The 18140-nt window shown below is 65.4% G+C and overlaps 5 protein-coding genes across 5 annotated transcripts; 3 read left to right on the top strand and 2 right to left on the bottom strand.

The window, feature by feature from the left end:
* Window positions 1-2250: 2250 nt before the first annotated feature.
* On the bottom strand, window positions 2251-3892 carry PFL1_04280 (uncharacterized protein; the record flags this gene model as incomplete). Its single annotated transcript, XM_007881807.1, has 6 exons — window positions 2251-2344; window positions 2444-2538; window positions 2884-3261; window positions 3425-3510; window positions 3631-3684; window positions 3838-3892. The coding sequence occupies 6 exons, from the start codon at window positions 3890-3892 to the stop codon at window positions 2251-2253; spliced, it is 762 nt and encodes a 253-aa protein (XP_007879998.1).
* Window positions 3893-4711: 819 nt separating this feature from the next.
* On the top strand, window positions 4712-6490 carry PFL1_04279 (uncharacterized protein; the record flags this gene model as incomplete). Its single annotated transcript, XM_007881806.1, has 1 exon — window positions 4712-6490. One exon carries the CDS (start codon window positions 4712-4714, stop codon window positions 6488-6490), a length of 1779 nt encoding a protein of 592 aa, XP_007879997.1.
* Window positions 6491-7158: 668 nt separating this feature from the next.
* On the top strand, window positions 7159-9101 carry PFL1_04278 (uncharacterized protein; the record flags this gene model as incomplete). The annotated part of the gene is made up of 4 exons (XM_007881805.1): window positions 7159-7431; window positions 7558-8012; window positions 8159-8594; window positions 8775-9101. 4 exons carry the CDS (start codon window positions 7159-7161, stop codon window positions 9099-9101), a joined length of 1491 nt encoding a protein of 496 aa, XP_007879996.1.
* A 451-nt stretch (window positions 9102-9552) lies between these two features.
* On the bottom strand, window positions 9553-12384 carry PFL1_04277 (uncharacterized protein; the record flags this gene model as incomplete). The annotated part of the gene is made up of 1 exon (XM_007881804.1): window positions 9553-12384. The coding sequence occupies one exon, from the start codon at window positions 12382-12384 to the stop codon at window positions 9553-9555; it is 2832 nt and encodes a 943-aa protein (XP_007879995.1).
* Window positions 12385-14825: 2441 nt separating this feature from the next.
* On the top strand, window positions 14826-17681 carry PFL1_04276 (uncharacterized protein; the record flags this gene model as incomplete). Its single annotated transcript, XM_007881803.1, has 1 exon — window positions 14826-17681. One exon carries the CDS (start codon window positions 14826-14828, stop codon window positions 17679-17681), a length of 2856 nt encoding a protein of 951 aa, XP_007879994.1.
* Window positions 17682-18140: the final 459 nt, after the last annotated feature.

The raw sequence follows: 18140 nt of genomic DNA, 5'->3' as shown, positions 1-18140 counted from the left end.
TGTGGGTCAGGTCGAGGTGGTGGCTGTGATCGCGGCGAGATGAGGCAGCGAGGCGCCGTTCTACCGGTGAAAGGGTCGAGGGTCGGCGGCGGCTAGCGGCGCGGGCGGACAAAGGGCGAGCGAGCGAGGTGACAATGAGGGGTGACGAGTCAGGGGGACTGGGTCCGTGTTGCGGCAGCGTGATGGTCTCGAGCTTTGCACCTAGGAATGGCGCCGAGGGAGCCAAACGAGCGAGGGTGTTGTGCCGGGTATAGGTAAGTACTGCGGTTGGCGCAGTGGGCAGTGGTGGGTATATCTCGAGGTCGGCCTGGTGGTGGCAGGGAGGAGTGCGCAGGTAGGGAACAGCTGCTGGAACGGGGAAGAAGTGCTAAGGGTGCGCGCGCGGGGATGGCCTTGAGCCGTCGATGTAGGTATCTATAGCCAACTGCGGGTGGCAGGACGTCTAGCGTATCCGATTCGAGGCAGGGCTCTGCTGAGGCAGGCAGCAGGTGAGCACTACGGTGAGGTGCAGCCTATCTAGGCCAAGGCAGGATGCCATGCTGCTGCCGAGAAAGCGTGCTTTCACAGCGGAGAGGCAGGCCAGGCTACAGCTAGTGGGGAAGAGGACAAGCCTAAGACGAGGGCGGGCGGCACCATGGGCCGATGTCAGCGAACGACGACGGATGGCGGCGGCGGCGCCCAAGCTGAGGGCGGGGTACAGATTAATTCCAGATGGGACTGGACGGCCACGGCGCATCGACGCAGGCACCGCCCAGCGGGCCAGGCGGCGGCGGGCACGCCCAGTAGTCGTCGATGCCCATCTCGCCTGCCGGTACGGTACGGCGCGCCCGCCGAGCCTCTTGGCCTGCCTTGGTCGTCTCTGTGACCAAGGCTAACGTGTTTGGCTTTGCTCTTTCTCCCTGCCTCTCTCCTGCTTGCTTGCTTGCTGCTCGTGACAAACAGCAAAGGCCAGAGCTGTCGAAAAGGCAGATCCAGAGGCCCGGTCCTGCCCTGCCCTGCCCTGCCCTGCCCTGCCCTGCCCTGCCCTGCCCTGCCCTGCCCTGCCCTGCCCTGCCCTCCCCTGCCCTGCCCGTCCCCGCGGGTGGATCCGTTCGGTTGGCTGGTTGGCCAGGCTGCGCCAGCAAGGACCGTCTGCCCGGCAGCCAGGCACCAGGCGCAGCCTGCTTCGCTTAGGCAGCACCACTTTGCCACTCCGACTACGCTATGTACAGAGGCTGCAGTCACACCTAGCTTAGCCGCCGCTGCGCTCTCCGCCGTCGTCGTCGTCGTCAGCCGCCCGTACTCTATCTGTATGTTGCAGCGCAGCGCGAGATCTGATGCACAGCCCCGCCTGCCCCGGCCTGCGCCCTGATCATGCCATCTTGGCCTAGCTTCTTGCAGCAGCAGCGGCGAGCGAGGGAGCGAGAGAGAGAGAGAGATGCATCGGCTCCGACTTGCTTCATCCTGCCTCGCCCAGCCATGCCGTGCCCAGCCCAACCCAGGCAGACCAGACGAGGCGTATCGCCTGGCGTAAAGAGCAAGGGTGCCGCTCGCGACTTCCTTTCCTTGCCCCCGCACGCTCCGCACCAGCACGGCCACATCCTCTTGCTTCCTATGTCCACGCTCCCCTTCCGTATTTATTCCATCTCCGACCGCTTCGATCCTGCCCATATGTATCGAGGCGCGCGCGGTCCTCGCCAGACAAAGTGGTAAACAAAAAAGAGGCGTACGGCGGGTCTCGCTCAGCTCTTCCGCTCTCGGGGCGGGGGCGGGGCGTGTTTCACACCGGCAGATCAGAAGATCAAGCAAGCGACGCACGGCAAAACCGCGACGGATGGCGGGTTTAAACGCAGGCAGGGTAGAGAGGGGCGGGGGGCGGGGGGCGGGGGACGGATCGACGGCGCAGCCCTTGGCCTCCCTCCCTTGCGGCGACTCAGCTTTCTCGCCACTCTGGTCGGGCGACATCACATCTTCAAAAGACGCGCAGACAAGACGAGTGGGCAGGCAAGGAAGGGCACCGAGGTATGCTTTTCGAGTGGGACGGAGCGGGCAACAAAGTGTATAGACGAGACAGGGCCAAGGTACGCCCCAAACCCCCAAAGACGCGGGTTACGGCTGGGGTCCAACACGCCCAGGCCTGGTGGACGCCACAAGGACAGAGGGATAGCAGGAATAGAGGGGCGCATCTAGGCGTGTCGCATTCCAGTCAGCTCAAAAGACGAGACGAGCAAGCAACGATAAGGTGGGGCAGGCGGAGCGGTCCTCTAGCCCTCAGTTGGCCTTGGTCTTCTTCTTGGGTCGCTCCTCCTCAGCCTCGAGGTCAATCTCGGCATCCTCGTCGTCCTCATCCTCCTCGTCCTCCTCGCTGCGTCAATCAAAGGGAAGGGGGAAGAAACAGTGCACAGGGGGTTGTCAGCACCGCTTCGCTGCGACAAAGGTACCGCCACCGCCGCCTACCACTCACGAGTCAAAGTCCTCGTCGTCAAACGTGTCCTCGCCGAGGTAGAAGTCGAGTGCGTTGGGGAACCAGTCGACCATGATCGTGTGGCCAATTCCTCCCTGCACAGAAGTGCGTGGCATCGCAGGCGGCGCAAGATCGTCGTCGGGGTCGGATTTCGGATGAGGGCGGAACGGGCGGGGCGGGCCAGAGGGAGAGAGAGGGAGGGAGGGAGAGAGGCGGGCGTGTTAGCGTTCACTGTGCCCAGCATCTTGAACAGGACCAGTCTGCCTCGACCGAGGCTGTCCTCGGTCACCATTTCCCCCGGCCGGCCGCCCTCGTTCACCGTTCGCTTGGCCATCCTCGTTCACTGCTCCGGTCATCCTCGTGCGCCATGCCAGGCAATCCTCTGGCCATTTGCCCGGCAGTCCTCGCCAGTCATTCCTGCCCCGCCGCATCCCACTCACAGCAACCTCGGTGTCGGTGTTGGCAAAAAAGGTCGAGAAGAACGAGCCGGGCTCAAAGTCGTCCGAGTCACGGCCGCCGACGGTGGGCTTGAGCTTGCAGAGGTTCTTGTCGTCGCTCTTCCAGTTGATCTCGGTCTTCTGCGGCACCGTCTCCTCGACAAAGTTGAACTGCTCCTCGAGCGTCTTTGCGCCCTCGGCCAGGGGGAACTTCTTGACGAGCTCGGCGTCGGAAAAGAAGGGGTTCTCGCGGAAGGAAAACACAATCGTGGCGGCGCGCGGGTCGTCGAGGTCGCGCTCGACGCGGACGCCAGAGAGGTAGCTGAGCGCCTCGTGGTCGGCGTCGTCGATGTAGACGTTCATGGCCATGCAGTTGACCATCTGCGGGGAGTCCAGAAGAGGGCAGAGAGGAACAGAGGGCGTGGAGTCCGGAAGAGGACAGAGAGGAAACGAGGGCGTGGAGACGTAGGAGGTGCTCGGCCGTCAGCCACCGCTGGTCGGAGCAACACGACAGCGCCGTCGAGGCAAGCATCACACCACTCACCGACTGGAACCAGAAGTTCTCGACATCGGCGACAATCTCGGCACGCTTCTCAAAGAGGGGCGCCTGGATCTTGAGCTCCTGCTTGACTGTTGTGCCGAATCGCGAGGGCGAGCGGGCGAACCGTCGAGGTTGCGAGGCAAAGCGCAGCGTGTCAGCGAGCAGTGCAGAGGCTGGGCAGAGGAAGGCGAAGCCTGGGCACCACTCACCGAGCTCGACATCGGCCTTGCGGAAGTCGAGGATGAGCTGCTCGACCTTGGGCTCTGCAGGCGGGCGAGGGCGAGAACGGGGGGCGGAAGGAGCAGCGCGTGAGCAGGCGGTCACAGTGGCGCAGCCGTCGTCAGGGAGCCGTGCTGAACAGGACAGCAGCGCAAGGTGGCCAGCCAGCTAGACGGAGGGCGAGACGGGCGACTCACTGTGAGCGTCGTCGAACGAGCTGGGCGCGGGCTGGATGTACTTTGCTTCAGACATTATGGCAGTGATTTGTAGCAACGAGGCGGGGATAAGCTGATAGGGTTGGAGAGGCGGTCAAGCAGGTAGTGATGGTGGCGAGAAGGATAGATGGAGCGAGGTCGAGTGGCCTGAGGCTAGCAAGGCTGGATGGGCTGGGCGGATGGAACCTCTTCCAACGTCACCCGCGAGGGCAAAAAAGCGGAGGGCGCAGGCGGCGCCGCGGCCAACGACGACGACGGCGGACAGCCGGGCAGCCAGGAAGACAGACAGAGGCGCCCAGGCGATTGAGCAGAGGCAGGCCTAGGCAGGCTAAGGCAGGGGCGCGACGCTGGCCAGACGCGAAAGAGAGAAAAAAAGACTCTGCAGCAGAGGGAAAAAATTTTGGAAGGCGGAGGGGCCACCTTGGCCCGCCCACCTCTCCTCTGGCCTGCTTGCTCCCGTTGCTGGTCGGAAGCACGCGCACGGACACCCGCCAGCCGCGGCCGCGCACGCCGGCAGGCGCATGTCGTGCGTATGCATGGTGCGCTCGATTGAGGGGGCGGATTGATTGAGACCGGCTGTGATCACCCTGGCAGCATGGCCCCGGCGCACAGGCAAAGAAGGACCGAGCAGCCCCTCGAAGGCCAACCACCCGTCTTGAGAAGAACCAAGAAAAAAAACTCCACACGCAACCCAGCAGCAGCAGCCGCCAGCCGCCAGCCGCCAACCCGCAAACGTTTGCCACCGCCCACAGGCTACCCGTATCCCCGCTTGACAGGCTGGCCGGACCCCACCGCCACCACCATCACATCGCTACCACCCTCCCCACCACCGCCGACATCGCCACCCCACACGCCCATGAAGCGCACATCGGACCACCCAACAGACCACAGCAGCAACAAGCGCATCGGCATCCAAGAGCAGCAACCGCAACCCACCGTCTCCACCCTCACCCCCGCCACCACCGCCATGTCGTCCGACACCCCCGCCCAGACGACCAAGCCCACCGGCGGCGACGACTTCTTCAAGCCCATCGGACAGCATGTCGACCCCGCACAGGGCGACGCACCCGCTGGCACCTCGTCCGACGCAGACGCAGACCAGCAAAAGATGGTCGAAGAGATCCCCTCGCTCTGCATGGACTGCCACCAAGAGGGCATGACCCGCATGCTCCTCACCTACATCCCCTACTTCCGCGAGGTCATCGTCGTCAGCTTCCACTGCGACCACTGCGGAAACAGAAACAACGAGATCCAGTCCGCAGGCCAGATCCAGGAAAAGGGCTGCCTCTACACCGTCCACATCACCAACCCCGCCGACCTCAACCGCCAGGTCGTCAAGTCCGAGTGGTGCACCGTCATCATTCCCGAGCTCCAGATCGAGATCCCGCCCAAAAAGGGTCAGCTCACCACCGTAGAGGGCATCCTCTCCGACACCCTCCGCGACCTCGAGCTCGACCAGCCCGTCCGCAAGCACACCGCCCCGGACGCCTACCAAAAGATCGAGGAGCTCTGCGACAAGCTGCGCAACATCCTCGGCGAGGAGAAGCAGGACCTCGTCTCGGGCGGCGGCGGTGACGCCGACGGCAGCAGCGACGCACCGTCATCTGGCCTGCGCAGCCACGGCCCCGTCGGCGGCGGCAGCACCAGCGACAACAGCACCCTCACCTCAGAGCAGATGGCCAACCGCACCGTGCCCGCCTTTAGCATCCGCCTCGACGACCCCTCGGGCAACAGCTTCGTCGAGTTCCTCGGCGCAGTCGAGGGGCGCGGCATGTCGGACGCAAAGTGGAGCAAGCGCGACTACCCGAGGTCCAAGGAGCAAAACGAGCTCCTCGGCCTCGCCGGCCCCGCAGCCGGTGCGCCGTCGGCAAACGCACACGACGACGGCCAGGGCGGCGGCGGCGGCGGCGGCTTCAGCAAGGACGACGGCGAGACCGAGTTCGACAACGAGGAGATCTACACGTTCGAGGGCACCTGCTCGAGCTGCAACGCATTCCTCGAGACGCGCATGAAGAAGGTCAACATCCCGTACTTCAAGGACATCCTCATCATGTCGACCAACTGCGACAGCTGCGGCTACAAGGACAACGAGGTCAAGTCGGGCGCCGCCATCTCGGAAAAGGGGCGGAAGCTGACGCTGCGCGTCGAAGACGCCGAGGACCTGTCGCGCGACGTGCTCAAGTCCGAGACGGCCGGCTTCTCGATTCCGGAAATCGACCTGCACCTCTCGCCGGGCACGCTGGGCGGCCGCTTCACGACGCTCGAGGGCTTGCTGCAGCAGGTCTACGACGAGCTGTCGGAGCGCGTGCTGATGCGCGGCGACTCGGCGCGCGAGGCCACGACGTTTGAGGGCTTCCTGGGCAAGCTCAAGGGCGCCATCAGCGCCACCAACGTGCCCTACACCGTCGTCCTCGACGACCCGCTGGCCAACAGCTACATCCAGAACCCGTACGCGCCCGACGTCGACGAGCAGCTCACCGTCGAGGTCTACGAGCGGAGTTTTGACCAGAACGAGGACCTCGGCCTCAACGACATCAAGGTCGAGGGGTACGAGGAGGACGCCGAGGGCGACGCAAAGATGGACGAGGGCGAGGGCGAGGGCGCAGCGGCACCTGCGCCGACTCAGTCGTCGTAGCGCGAGGAACGGTCCGCCTGGCCTGGGCTCATCTTGTTTTTGCTCCCACCTCTGACCCCGATGCAAACGACACTCTGCATAGAAACCCAGCCTGACCCGCGCCGTCACCGTGCGCGAAAGCGTGTGCGCGTGTGCACGTGTGCGAGTGCGACGGGACGGGCGTGTGCGGTATCATGTCTTGGCAGCACAGGTAGGTCGAATCACTTGTCGAGTCGGGGCGTCTCGATGTGCGAGAGATGACGACGGCGGGGGCGGGAGCAAGGGCGAGGGCGAGGTTGGTTGGTGAAGCGCGGCCAGGCAGGCAGGCCTTCTCAGCCAGACTCGGAACTCGGCTGGCGAGCACCCGCCCAAAATGCGCCCGCTGGCTCCAGCAGGCCAACCGGCCCCAGCTCCACTCGGGAAGACCCTTTGCCTGCCACCACCACCTCGTCTGCCTCTCCATCCTCGTCGCTTGCTTTCGCTCCTTAACTGCCGCAGTCGGCAACTCGCCCATACCGCTCCGTCCGCCCTCATCAACACTCCTTTACGCTCCGCTACTTTCACCTCCGCCTGCTCACACCCAGGCGGCCATCCACTCTGTCTCCCCTCTCAACCCCTACCGGCCTCTTGCAGCTCTCCAGATCCAAACCCCGGAACGGCAGCCCGCTGGCCCCCCTCGGCTTGCCATCATGGCACCACCGGGTCACACGGCGACGGTGCCAGAGATTCCGGGCCGCAAGGTCGACAACCCGCTCCAGCTCGACTTCCTGCGCGACCACGTCCGCAACCTCTGCCGCCTCAGCCACTCGCGCTTCCCCGGCGCACAGCCCGTCTCGTTTGACAAGGACTCGATCGACCTCCTCACAAAGGAAGACTACTGGGTATGCGAAAAGTCGGACGGAGTCAGGGTCCTCATCCTCATCGTCATCCCCTCTGGCACCAATGTCCAGGAGGTCTTTTTGGTGGGTGCCGTGCGATGTTCGGCGGCCGGTCATGCGTCCGCACCGCCTGGCTGACTCCGCACTCGCCGCTCTGCGCTCGCTGCTCCCCCTGCTTCCGCTCCATCCTGTCCACCATGATCCCCGCAGATCGACCGCAAGAACGACTACTACCAGGTCGAAGGTCTCGTCTTCCCCCACCATATGCCCAACCTGCCCGAGGTGGCAAAGGCTCGCGGCATGCGCAACCACACGCTCATGGACGGCGAGCTGGTCATTGACACGTATCCCGACGGCCGCAGGAAGCTCGTCTTGCTCCTCTTCGACCTCATCGTCATCGACCGCGAGCTGCTGGCGGAGCGCCCCCTCAGCAAGCGGTACGGCCGCCTCAACACCTTCATCCACCCGCCGTATGCCAAGTTCCTCCAAAAGAACCCGCACCTCGCCGCGCGCCAGCCGTTCGAGGTGCAGGTCAAGAAGATGGACCTCAGCTACGGCATCCAGACGGTCTGGTACGACGTCGTACCCAACCTTAAGCACGGCAACGACGGCCTCATCTTTACCTGCCTCAACAGCGGATACGTCATGGGCACCGACCCCAAGATGTGAGTGTGCGGGGCACGAGGGCAGAGATTGTCCGCTGTCCTTCCGTTGACGGCGAGCAGCCCAACACGATACCGTCATCGAGCGCCTAGCTGAACCTTTATCGCCGCCGCTGCCTGATGCCGTCGACCCGCCTTGACGGCAACAGCCTCAAGTGGAAGCCGCCGTCGGAAAACTCGATCGACTTTAAGCTGGTGCTGCGCTTCCCGCCAGACCTGGCCCGCGATCCGCGCGGCAACCTGCCGGACCTCACCAGCCTGCCCTTTTTCGAGCTGCACCAGTACCTCGGCAGCGACGGGCGCGGCGGCCCGGGGGGCGACTACGACTTTTTCGACGAGCTGTGGGTCGAGCCCGCCGAGTGGGAGGCCATGGTCGAGAGCGGCGAGCAGTTTGACGACCGCATCGTCGAGTGCGTCTGGGAGACGGACCCGACGCCCGCCACCGACATGTACCGCGAGCGCGGCCTGCAGCTGCCGCCGCGCTGGCGCATGATGCGCATCCGCGACGACAAGCACCACGGCAACCACCACTCGATTGTCCACAAGATCCTCAAGAGCATCCGCGACGGCGTCGATGCCGATGAGGTGGGTCAGCCGCGCCGCCATCGTGCTGCCGACGGCCATCGACCACGAATCAATCAGGCGATCAAGGAATGCCGACTGACGTCTCGTCTCTTTTGCCATTCCATCCTCTCCTGTTCCCGCGACCCATCACGACCGGTCCCTCTCCAAACCATGTCCACCTCGACCACGATCGCGCACCAGCTCGTCGCGAGCGCCGCCAAGATCCGAGCAGCCTGGAAGTCGTCGGAACGCGAAATGCTCAGGCAGAAACTCAACCAGGCGCCTTCCTCTTCCTCCTCGTCCTCCCTCCCTTCTGCTGCGGGGGCTGTCACTGCGGTTCCTCTGCACGACGGTCCAGGTCCGCACGGCAACGCAGTCGGTGCCACGACGACGACGACGACGACGACGGCGACGACGTACGATCCGACGATACCCTTTGGCGGGCTGGCCTATCTCGGCGTGCGCGGTAAAGCTCCGCCCGTCTCGAGCGCCGGTGCCGCCGCGTCGTTGGGACTCGTTCGGCGCTGAAAGAAACCCCTTCCTCCCTCTCCCCCTCATCCGGATCCGTTGGCGGACCAGAGCGTCTTTGGCGGTCCAGTGGGTCATGCGGTGGGCCGGGGAGAAGAGACATCCGTCCCCACCTCCACGACAATCGGCGGCGGGGATTTACGCGTCCGGCCTTTTTCTCTCCATTTTTTTTTTTTTCCCTGTATTTGTACGCTCTATCCCGCTTGCACCGGCGTCACAATCCCCTCTCGTTCTCGCAGCGCATCGATCATCAGGCAATCCTCTGCGAGACACGAGATCAAGCTCGCTCGCGATCGAGGCATGTGTTGAACTCTGCTACCTGACTTGAGCCTGTCTAGCCAGCCGGCGGGCTAGCCCGGCTCGGCGTGCCTGCCGGGGGGTGGGGGCGCGGTTCACGAAGACGACCCGCCAAGGCCCTTCGCTTCTCGCCCGGCCGTGGCATCGCGATCCTCTAGCCAGATCCATGCACCTCCGCCTGCCTCTTTGGTCCATCAGCACCACCACCACCACCATCACCATCAGCCGCGACAGCATGATTGTCCCCCTCCCGAACCGCCTTCGTCTGCCCACCTGCCTCGCCACCAGCCGCCGCCACCTGCCGCTGCGCATCGAGCTCGAGCGGATCACGCGCGAGATCCTCGTCCCTCGCCGCCGCGACGTACGCCTCGCTCGCCCCGGGCGGAGTCGGGATGTTTTCCGATCGCGGACTCGACACCGTCTCCTCGTCCACCAGCACCTTTGGCGGCGCACGGTGCGGCGTCGGCTTCCGCGCCGGCCGGTCCCCTTGCGATCCGGCCGAACTGCCGCTGCCGCCGCTTTGGCTGCCGCCCTGCTGGACGTACTCGCGCGCCAGGTGGTCGCGTGACGTGTGCAGCTCGCCCGTCGTCGCCGACATGAGGATCGAGACGCGCTTCTTCTTCTCGCTCATGGCTTCCTTGCTCTTCCACGCGTTGTCCGCACCCCCCTCGCGCATCACGACGTCGGCCAGCCGACGCGCCAGGTCCTCGCTGTGCGACCCCGTCGCCTCGGCCGAGCCATCCTTTTCGCCCACCTGGGCGTCGGCCGGCGTTGATGCGCAAGAGGTCGGTGAGTCGCAGAGGTCGGGCGACCTGCTCAGCACCACGGCCGCCGCCTCGCCGGCCGGATCCGTCTTGGTGCGCCGCAGGGCGTCTGGTCCTGGCCGCAACTTTGTGTCGTCGTCGTCGTCGCCTGCGCCTGCGCCGGCGGCATCGCCATCGTCGAGCTCGTCGAGGGGCGGCAGCTCGATCGTGTCCGACGTGGGCGAGTCGACCAGCAGCACCTCCTGCTGCTGCTCTGGGTGCTCGATCTCGTTGCGCAACGCATCGACCTTGACCTGCAGGCTGTCGCGCTCGCCAGCGGCGGCGGCGTCGGCGCCGGCTCTCCCGGCCTTGCGCTCGCCGTTGCCGTCGCCCTGCCCCTCGATCGCCGCGCCCTGGCCGTCGTCGCCGCTCTGCTTCTTGGCCTCGGCATCGGAGAGGGCCTGCGAGGCCTCGCGCCGTGCGCGGTTCATCGAGCCGCCCTTTTTGAACTTGGAAATGGCGCGGGCAAAGGTGAAGATGTTGGTGATCTTGCAGATGGCGCAGTCGAGCTCCTCTTCGGTGATCTCAAAGACGACCTGCTCGAGGTTCTCCTCGGACGAGATGATCGAGGCGGTGCCGTTGCAAGTCACCCACGGGTGGCGGCGCATCTCGTCGATCGTGATGCGCTTCTCGGGGTCCTTTCGCAGCAGCTTCTGCAGCAGGTCCTTGAGCTCGGGCGAGAGGTGCGAGGGGTACTCGGGCTCCTCGGCCTTGATGGCCTCGTACATCTCGAAAAAATTGTCCTTGTCAAACGGCAGGCGGCCCACTACCATGCAGTAGACGGTGACGCCAAACGACCAGATGTCGTCGGAGCGGCCGTGGTACCAGCTGTGGCCGGCGGTGCAGAGCTCCGGGCTCATGAAGGCCGGGCTGCCCGCCGACTTCTGCATCTTGTCGTCGCCCGGCTTGAGAAACATCTCCGACACGCCAAAGTCGACAATCTTGCACGTCCGGCCGCCGTCCGAGAGGAGGATGTTGTCGGGCTTGAGGTCGCGGTGGACAATGTCGTTGGAGTGGAGGTACTCGATGCCCAGCATCACCTGGACAAAGTAGGAGCGCGCCGTCGGCTCGTCGAGGGGCTCCGACTGGTGGTGGAGCCGGATGTCGATGACGGCGCCGTCGGGGCAGTGCTCAAACACCATGTACAGGCTGTCCTTGCTGGGGTCGTCGAGCACCTCGTAGAGCTTGACGACGTGCGGATGGTGCAGCTTCTTGAGGATGGCCATCTCGTGGCGGATGAGCATGAGCGGATCCTTGAGGTCGTCGCTGCCAGCGCCGCCGCCGCCGCCGCCGCCGCCATTGCCGTTGCCATCACCTCCATCCTGCTGCTGCTGCCGCTCGTTCTGGTACGAGTCGTGGGCGGCGACAAAGCCTCCGCGGGGCCTCGAGCTGCCGCGCGCGCCTGGCTTGCCGCGGGCGGAGCGCTTCATGTTGGACGCGCGGTGGCTCTTGCGAAGGCGGGTCTTGCCGAACTCCTTGATGGCAAACGTGACGCTGGGGTCGTCGGCGAGCGTGGCGCGGTGGACGGTGCCGTAGGAGCCCTGGCCAATGACTTCGGTCATGCGGTACTGGTTGATGATCCGGGAGCCGTCGTCCATGTCCCTGGAGCGGGCGTTGAGCGTCTCCTTGAAGTCGTGGGACGTGTTGCGCGACGTGGTGCGTGAGTGAGGCGCCGTCGAGCCCGACGCCCGCGCCCCGTCGGCGCCGTCGTTGCTGGCCGCGCGGGAAGCGTGCGAGCGGGAATGGGAATGGCCGAGGGAGCTGGACCGTGTCTGGTCGCAATGGCTGTGGCTGTTGCGCGAGTGAGGGTGCGAATGCGAGTGGTTGCGGCTGCAGCACTTGGGGTGCGAAGGCGATGCAGCCGAGTTTGAGGTCGAGGTGGCTGATGTTGTCGCCGTGGCGGTGGCAGTGGCGGTGGTGGTAGTGTCGGTGGTGTCGGTGGCCTTGGGTGAAGACGAGAGTGTGGGGGCCTGCTGCTGGATGGGCCCCGCGCCTGCGTCGGCGCCGCTGTGGCCCCGGTCTGCTGGCTCGGCTGCTGGCCGCTGCGAGGCGTGGTCTTGGCGGTCGCTGCTATGCCGTGCGCCGTCGTTTCCGTTGTCGTCGCCGAGGGTGGTGGAGAGGGGCGACATCTGGGGCACGCCGTCGTCGTCGATCGACTGCGGGCTCTCGGATCTGGAAGCCATGGCGAGGGATCAGCCAGGTGACGGTGCCCTGCTCAGACCAGGGCAACGGCGTCCAAAGGTGGTGGTGGTGTGAGGAGCTGGCAGAGGCGTCCCAGGAGGTGGTCTTGGTAGCTGTCAGAGGAACCTCGAGCCGCGCTGGGCCGTACCGAGCGGAAGATGGGCAGTCGACCCGCCTTTTGACTGGTCCGGTGGCAGGTCAGAAGTGGCCAGGCGGAGCTGCCGGGTTGCTCGCTCCGGAGGCCCGTCCGCTCGAGCGTGCGCGGTCGTCGCAGGCGCAAGAGGAGCGGGCGTGTGTGCGCGGTGTGCCGGCCACAAAGGGGTGGTGATGCGCGCGATTGTGATGCTGGACTGCGCTGCGATCCAGGTCGAGACCGGGCCGAGGATTGGGAGGATGGAGCGACGCAGCGGTTGACCTCGGCGAGACCTGACGGGGTGCGGCGTTGCTCGGGGGGACACTCTTCTGGTCGCCTGGCGCTAGCTCGTCCGGCGTAGTTGATGGCGAATGCCTTTTGGAAGGAGTGTAGAGGACGAGGAGAGGGAGATGATGGTGGTCGGGACGGCGATTGGGAGCTGAGGAGGATGCAAAACGTACTTGGCTCTCCGATGCAGGCTCACCTCCGGAAGCATCATAGCGAGTCGGCCAGGCAAATCAAAGACGGCGGGCGCGCCTGGCTGCGAGGCTGGCAGCAGTCGACCAAGGCCAAAGCAGAGCCAGGCGGTGGTTGAGTATGTGTGGCCCCCCCACCCACACACACTCGCGTTGCAGGGGCCTGGCCTGGCCCGAGCGATAAGACAACCCTGCCTCGATCTTTCGGCTTCACCACGGCCATCTCTCTGCTTGAGCGGAATCCGAAATCCACCTCGCCAGGACAGAGACGAGCGGCGACGGGGCAATAGGCCAGGCGGCGGCCGTCGAGCCAAAAGTTTAAAGTGCAGCCCAGCCGCATCGATGGCGGCCGCTCTCCTGGGCGAAGCTCCCCACCGCCGACGGCCCGCGGTCCGATGAGGCTTGCTTGCGAGGTGCCATCGAAGGCCCCCCGCCTTGGCAGCTCCCTCCTCCTCCTTGCTCTGCCTGCCTGACCGGTTGACCAGCGTGCGGCGGCTCTGCCCACAGCCCGAACGCCAGCTGTGCGGGTGAGACTGGACAACCGGACGGGCCGGGCCGAGTCCAGAGGCCAGAGCCAGGGCCTGGGCCGGGGCCTGGGCAGGCTTCTACGCCGACGTACGGCGGCCGCCGACTAGGTCTTGCAGCATCGGGCGGCGCAATAATTGTGAACAAAGTGGGGCGCCTCATCATGGCCCGCACACATACATAGATCGACGCCAGGAAGACAGCCAAAGAAGCTAAGCAAGGGCACGCACAACGAGCAACCAACTCGATCGAGTCTGGGAACAATCAAAGCGGATCGACGTCCATATGGGCCGGCTGCCAGCTGGCAGAGCGAGCGGCGGGGGTCATCGACGTTGGTTGGTTGGTTGGTTGCCCACTCGCGCTCAAGGGAGCAAATGCAGCTCAGGGTCCTCCTAGGCTAGCCTACCGGCCTAGCCTCTTCGGCGGCTGCCGCGCGATCCAGAGATGATGCATGGAGCGCCCCCGTCGCACGCTGACATCACCGCCTGGCACGCCTTAGCTTGCTTGCCTTTCCTCGCCTTGCCTGCTTCTTTCTTCTTGCCGCCGCCTGCCTGTCGCTCGAAGCTGGCAGCCGGCTTGGCGCTGCCTCGCTGCTGTCTTCGTGGCCCATCCCTGGTGGACAAGCAGGCCAGGACGCCGCCGTGCGCCCCTCGTCCCTCGTTGCTCGCCAGCTCCCCGACCTCTCCAGCCCAGGCTGATGCAGCGGAACATCCCGAACGCAGCAGTAGACCGCCTGCTGGCTCGGCTCGGCCCGCGGCCTGGGAGCCCGGCCACACGCACGCGCGGCCAACGGCGTCCGGTGCGGGCTCTTTTCCGATGATATGGCCTGGCCGCCTCCACCTTTGGCCGCGCGTCCCGTCGTCTTCCTGTCGGAGCCGCCGCCGCCGCCGCTTCTGCTGCCGCCACCACCACCATCACCGTCATCATCACCAGCACGACCAACGGCGCCGACCGTGGCACTCGTCGCCGCTCTCATCGTGTCACAACCTACTCGTCAAAACGTCTAGTCTGCTCCGTCTCCGGCCCGCACCCGTCTTGCCTCGCTTCGTACCGACTCGAGCCGTTGGAAGCCAACACTTCACTCTACCATCCCGCGCAGCCAAGCCCAGCATGCTCTCACCGCCAACATCATCTGCGACCTAGCCAGCGAAGCGACCGCTGTCTCCGCCTCCTAGCCGCCACCGACATGCCTGCCTCGCTCGCGTCCATACTCCATCGTCGTCGTCGTCCAGGCCTCGTCGAGTGATCTTTCCATTTGTAACTCGCCACTTAGAAGAGCGCACTTGTCAGCACCATCCTCACGCTCGCCATGCTTGCACCTCTGGAACGGCCCCTCTCGGACGAGGTGTGGCTCAGGATCCTCGCCTACCTCCCCGCCTCGGACCTCGCCCACCTCCAGTCGGTCCACTCGACCTTTCTCCGGCTCGGCGTAGACGGGCTCCTGTGGAAGCGCCTCTACTACCGCGACTTTGTCCTTCCCTCGCTTCACCCCAGCGACCATGGCCACCCACCTGTCGCCGCAACAAAAACCCCCACGCTCGCAGGCCTCCGCTCCCTCCTCTTACGTCAGCATCTCGGCCACCTCAGCTCTCGCCACCCCAGCTCGAACAGCGACGGCAGACGCATCCGAAGGCTACCCACCCGCTTCCACACCGACCGGACCACCCAGCCGACGACGACGGTCGGAACCGCACCCGCCCTGACCCAGGAGCAGGCCGACTCGTTCATCAACGGCAGCCACCGCGAGACCCTCCGCAACGACGGCCTCGACTGGAAGGCCCTCTATCAGGTCACGCTCAACTGGTCCACCGGCCGCTTCCGCGTCACTGAGCTCGACGTGCCCCCACACAGCGCAAACCTTCCTTGCAACCACCTCGCCGGGACAGATACAGGCGCTTTGTCAGCGCTGGCACCGCCATGTCTGGCTCCTCCATCCTCTGTGGCCACCGATGCCGCCCGGCAACATCATGCGACTGCAATCACGCCCGACAATCACCCGAGTGCCGCAGCTGCCAGCACGTCGACGCTAGTCGAGGCATCGCCCAACCTCATCTTTACCGCCAACCGCCGTGCGAGCGAGAGACCCACCCACTCGACCATGGGCACCGTCGCCAGGGACCACCTCGGCGTCGACGTCTTTCTCGCACATGGCCTGCTCGGTGACGCCCGACAGACGAGCGAGCCGCTTTCGGCTCATCGCCGGCCGCACGACCCAACGCAGAACCGCCCACTTGCCACGCTCCTGCCTCCGTCGATCCTCCTCGAACGCTGGTCTGCGAGTGGCGTCGATATCGCCGAGGTCGAGCTGGTCGAGATGCGTCTCGATGCCAGCGACATGGGCCGAGACATGGTCGACTCCGCTGCCGGGACCGCGAAGGGGAAGCGCAAGGCCAGCACCGAAGCGCACTCGGCCGGTGACCGCGAGGCAGCGATGGCCCACGGTGTGAGGCTGCTGATGGCCTACTCGACGGGCGACTTTTCCGTCGCCCGTGTGTGTGCCCGTCCGCATCGCGGCAGCTTCCGGCTCGAGGTCTACGAGGAGCTCACCCACATTCGATCGCCCCGCACGGCCGACGCTCCGGGAAAGGGCTGCCGCATCGTCGCAACCGCCTTTCATTCTCCCGTCCTCGTCACCTGCACCGAGGACTTCGGCATCGGCATCTTTCGCATCGTCGAAGCACCGTCGGGCGGCGCAGGCTGGTCTGCCGAGCTAGTACAGCACATGTCGAGCTACCGCTCCTGCTGGCCGGCGTGCCTGCGCCTCAAGCCGCTGCCGTACTACGACGCCCGAAAGCGCCCGAGGCAGCAACAGCGCGGGCGCGCACCAGCTGCGCCTAGCAGCTCGAAGGGCGACGCGCCAGAAGACGAAAGGTCCGGCCACGACCGTGGCCCAGCTTTTCGCCTCACGATCGCCTATTCGACCCCGGCATACCCCGCCTCGTGGACCATCGGGGTGCAGGAAGTCGTGTTGTTCTTGCCCGCCGCTGCGAGCGGGCCCGCGTCGACCGCCGTCCGCATCACGAGCCGGCACGCCACAGCAAAGCACGCCTACGCCTCGACGCCCATCGATCCGCGAGGAACCGACATGTTTCGCCGCGTCCACGCACCCGACGGGCTACGCGACCGTCGCCTGCCCTGGAGCGACGCTCGCTCCAGGCCCGTCCGCGGACCGGATCTGACGGCGCTGCGCCCACGCAGTCCCGCCCCTGCGGCGAATCGCTTTACCAGCATATCGTACGACGACCCGTTTGTCGTCCTGGGTGCCGCCGACAACCTGCTCGAAGTTTTTGAGCTCGTCGGCGCCACGACGCACGTCCGCGAAGACGCCCTGGACGACGACGACGGCGACGGCGGTGGCGCCGCTCCTCTGCCGCGAGCCCGTCGTCCAGCCACGGCGACCTCGACGTCGACGCGCGGCACCCTGGCTCTGATCCACCGGAGCGTGCTCCACGGCCACACAGGAAGCGTCCTCAGCGTTGCCCTCGAGGACGGCCGCTGCGTCAGCGGCAGCTCCGACGGCAGCGTCATGGTATGGAGCCTCGGCGAGCGCTTCGACGACGCCGACTCGATCGCCAGCGTCTTGCTGCGTCGGACGCGGCGCGGCGCTTCCGATCGGCGCCGGGTACGGCAGCAGGCGCGCTCCTCGGTCCAGGCCGGGTCTGAAAGGACGGCATCGAGGGACCGCAGCGCACGCACAGACGAGAGCGGCAGCCAACGCGACGGCACAGACAACGGCGCCGACGTCGTGGCCATGCGCCACATTGTCACGCTGCGGGCGCACCCGTCGGCAGCCACGCTCCAGCCCATATTCGAGGGCGACGACGAAGCGCAAGAGGAGGAGGATGGGATCGCGGGCGAGCAGCCGATCGACAGAGGCGGATCCGGCGACGCGCCCGCGTCTCCACCATCGCCGCACCGCTTCGCACCAAGCCACACCTCGACCGGGCCAGCCACCGCCGCCGCCTCGCTTGGCCAGATCCTCGCCGAGGCCCAGCGCACGTCGTCGGCCACGACGCCGCAGACGGCCATACGCTGGGTTTCGACCGCGTTCGACAAGATTGTCTCGGTCATGTCGACCGTGCCATCCACCAGCAGCGGCGAAACCCGCGACCAGACAACGTCGGCGCGCGACGAACGGGTGCAGATCTGGGACTTTGCTCGGTGACGCGGCGGGGCAAGGGGCGAGTGTATGATAGACACAACACGCAGAGCGCAGACGGCGGCGATAGACGATGGACCAAGGACGACATTCGCTCAGGCGCTCTTGCCGTTGCAGCCGGCAGAAGCGATCATCGAGAAACGCAAACGTTGCACTGCAGTGGGACTAGGCACAAAGGCAAACTGCTTCAGATACGCAAATTTCGGCAATCCCGACACGGTCGGGTCCAATCGTATAGTGGCTTATTATGCTGTCTTAGGGTTTGGACGTGGCTGAAAACGCAGAAACTGTATGACAGAGGTCCCCAGTCCGATTCTGGGTTGGACCCCCATTCATTTTTTTTTTTTGCGTAGGGGTAGGGGTAGGGGTAGGGGTTAGGGTTACAAGGTGATGTGGGCAGGGTTAGGGGCGGACCGATTCTTGACAAACTAATTTCATATGATAGATAGGCCACTTAGGGTTAGA

Source organism: Pseudozyma flocculosa (genome assembly GCF_000417875.1).
Source record: "Pseudozyma flocculosa PF-1 unplaced genomic scaffold scaffold00014, whole genome shotgun sequence".
NCBI lineage: Eukaryota > Fungi > Basidiomycota > Ustilaginomycetes > Ustilaginales > Ustilaginaceae > Pseudozyma > Pseudozyma flocculosa.
Note: the sequence above shows the minus strand (reverse complement) of the source record. Positions and strands in the feature narration are given on the sequence as shown.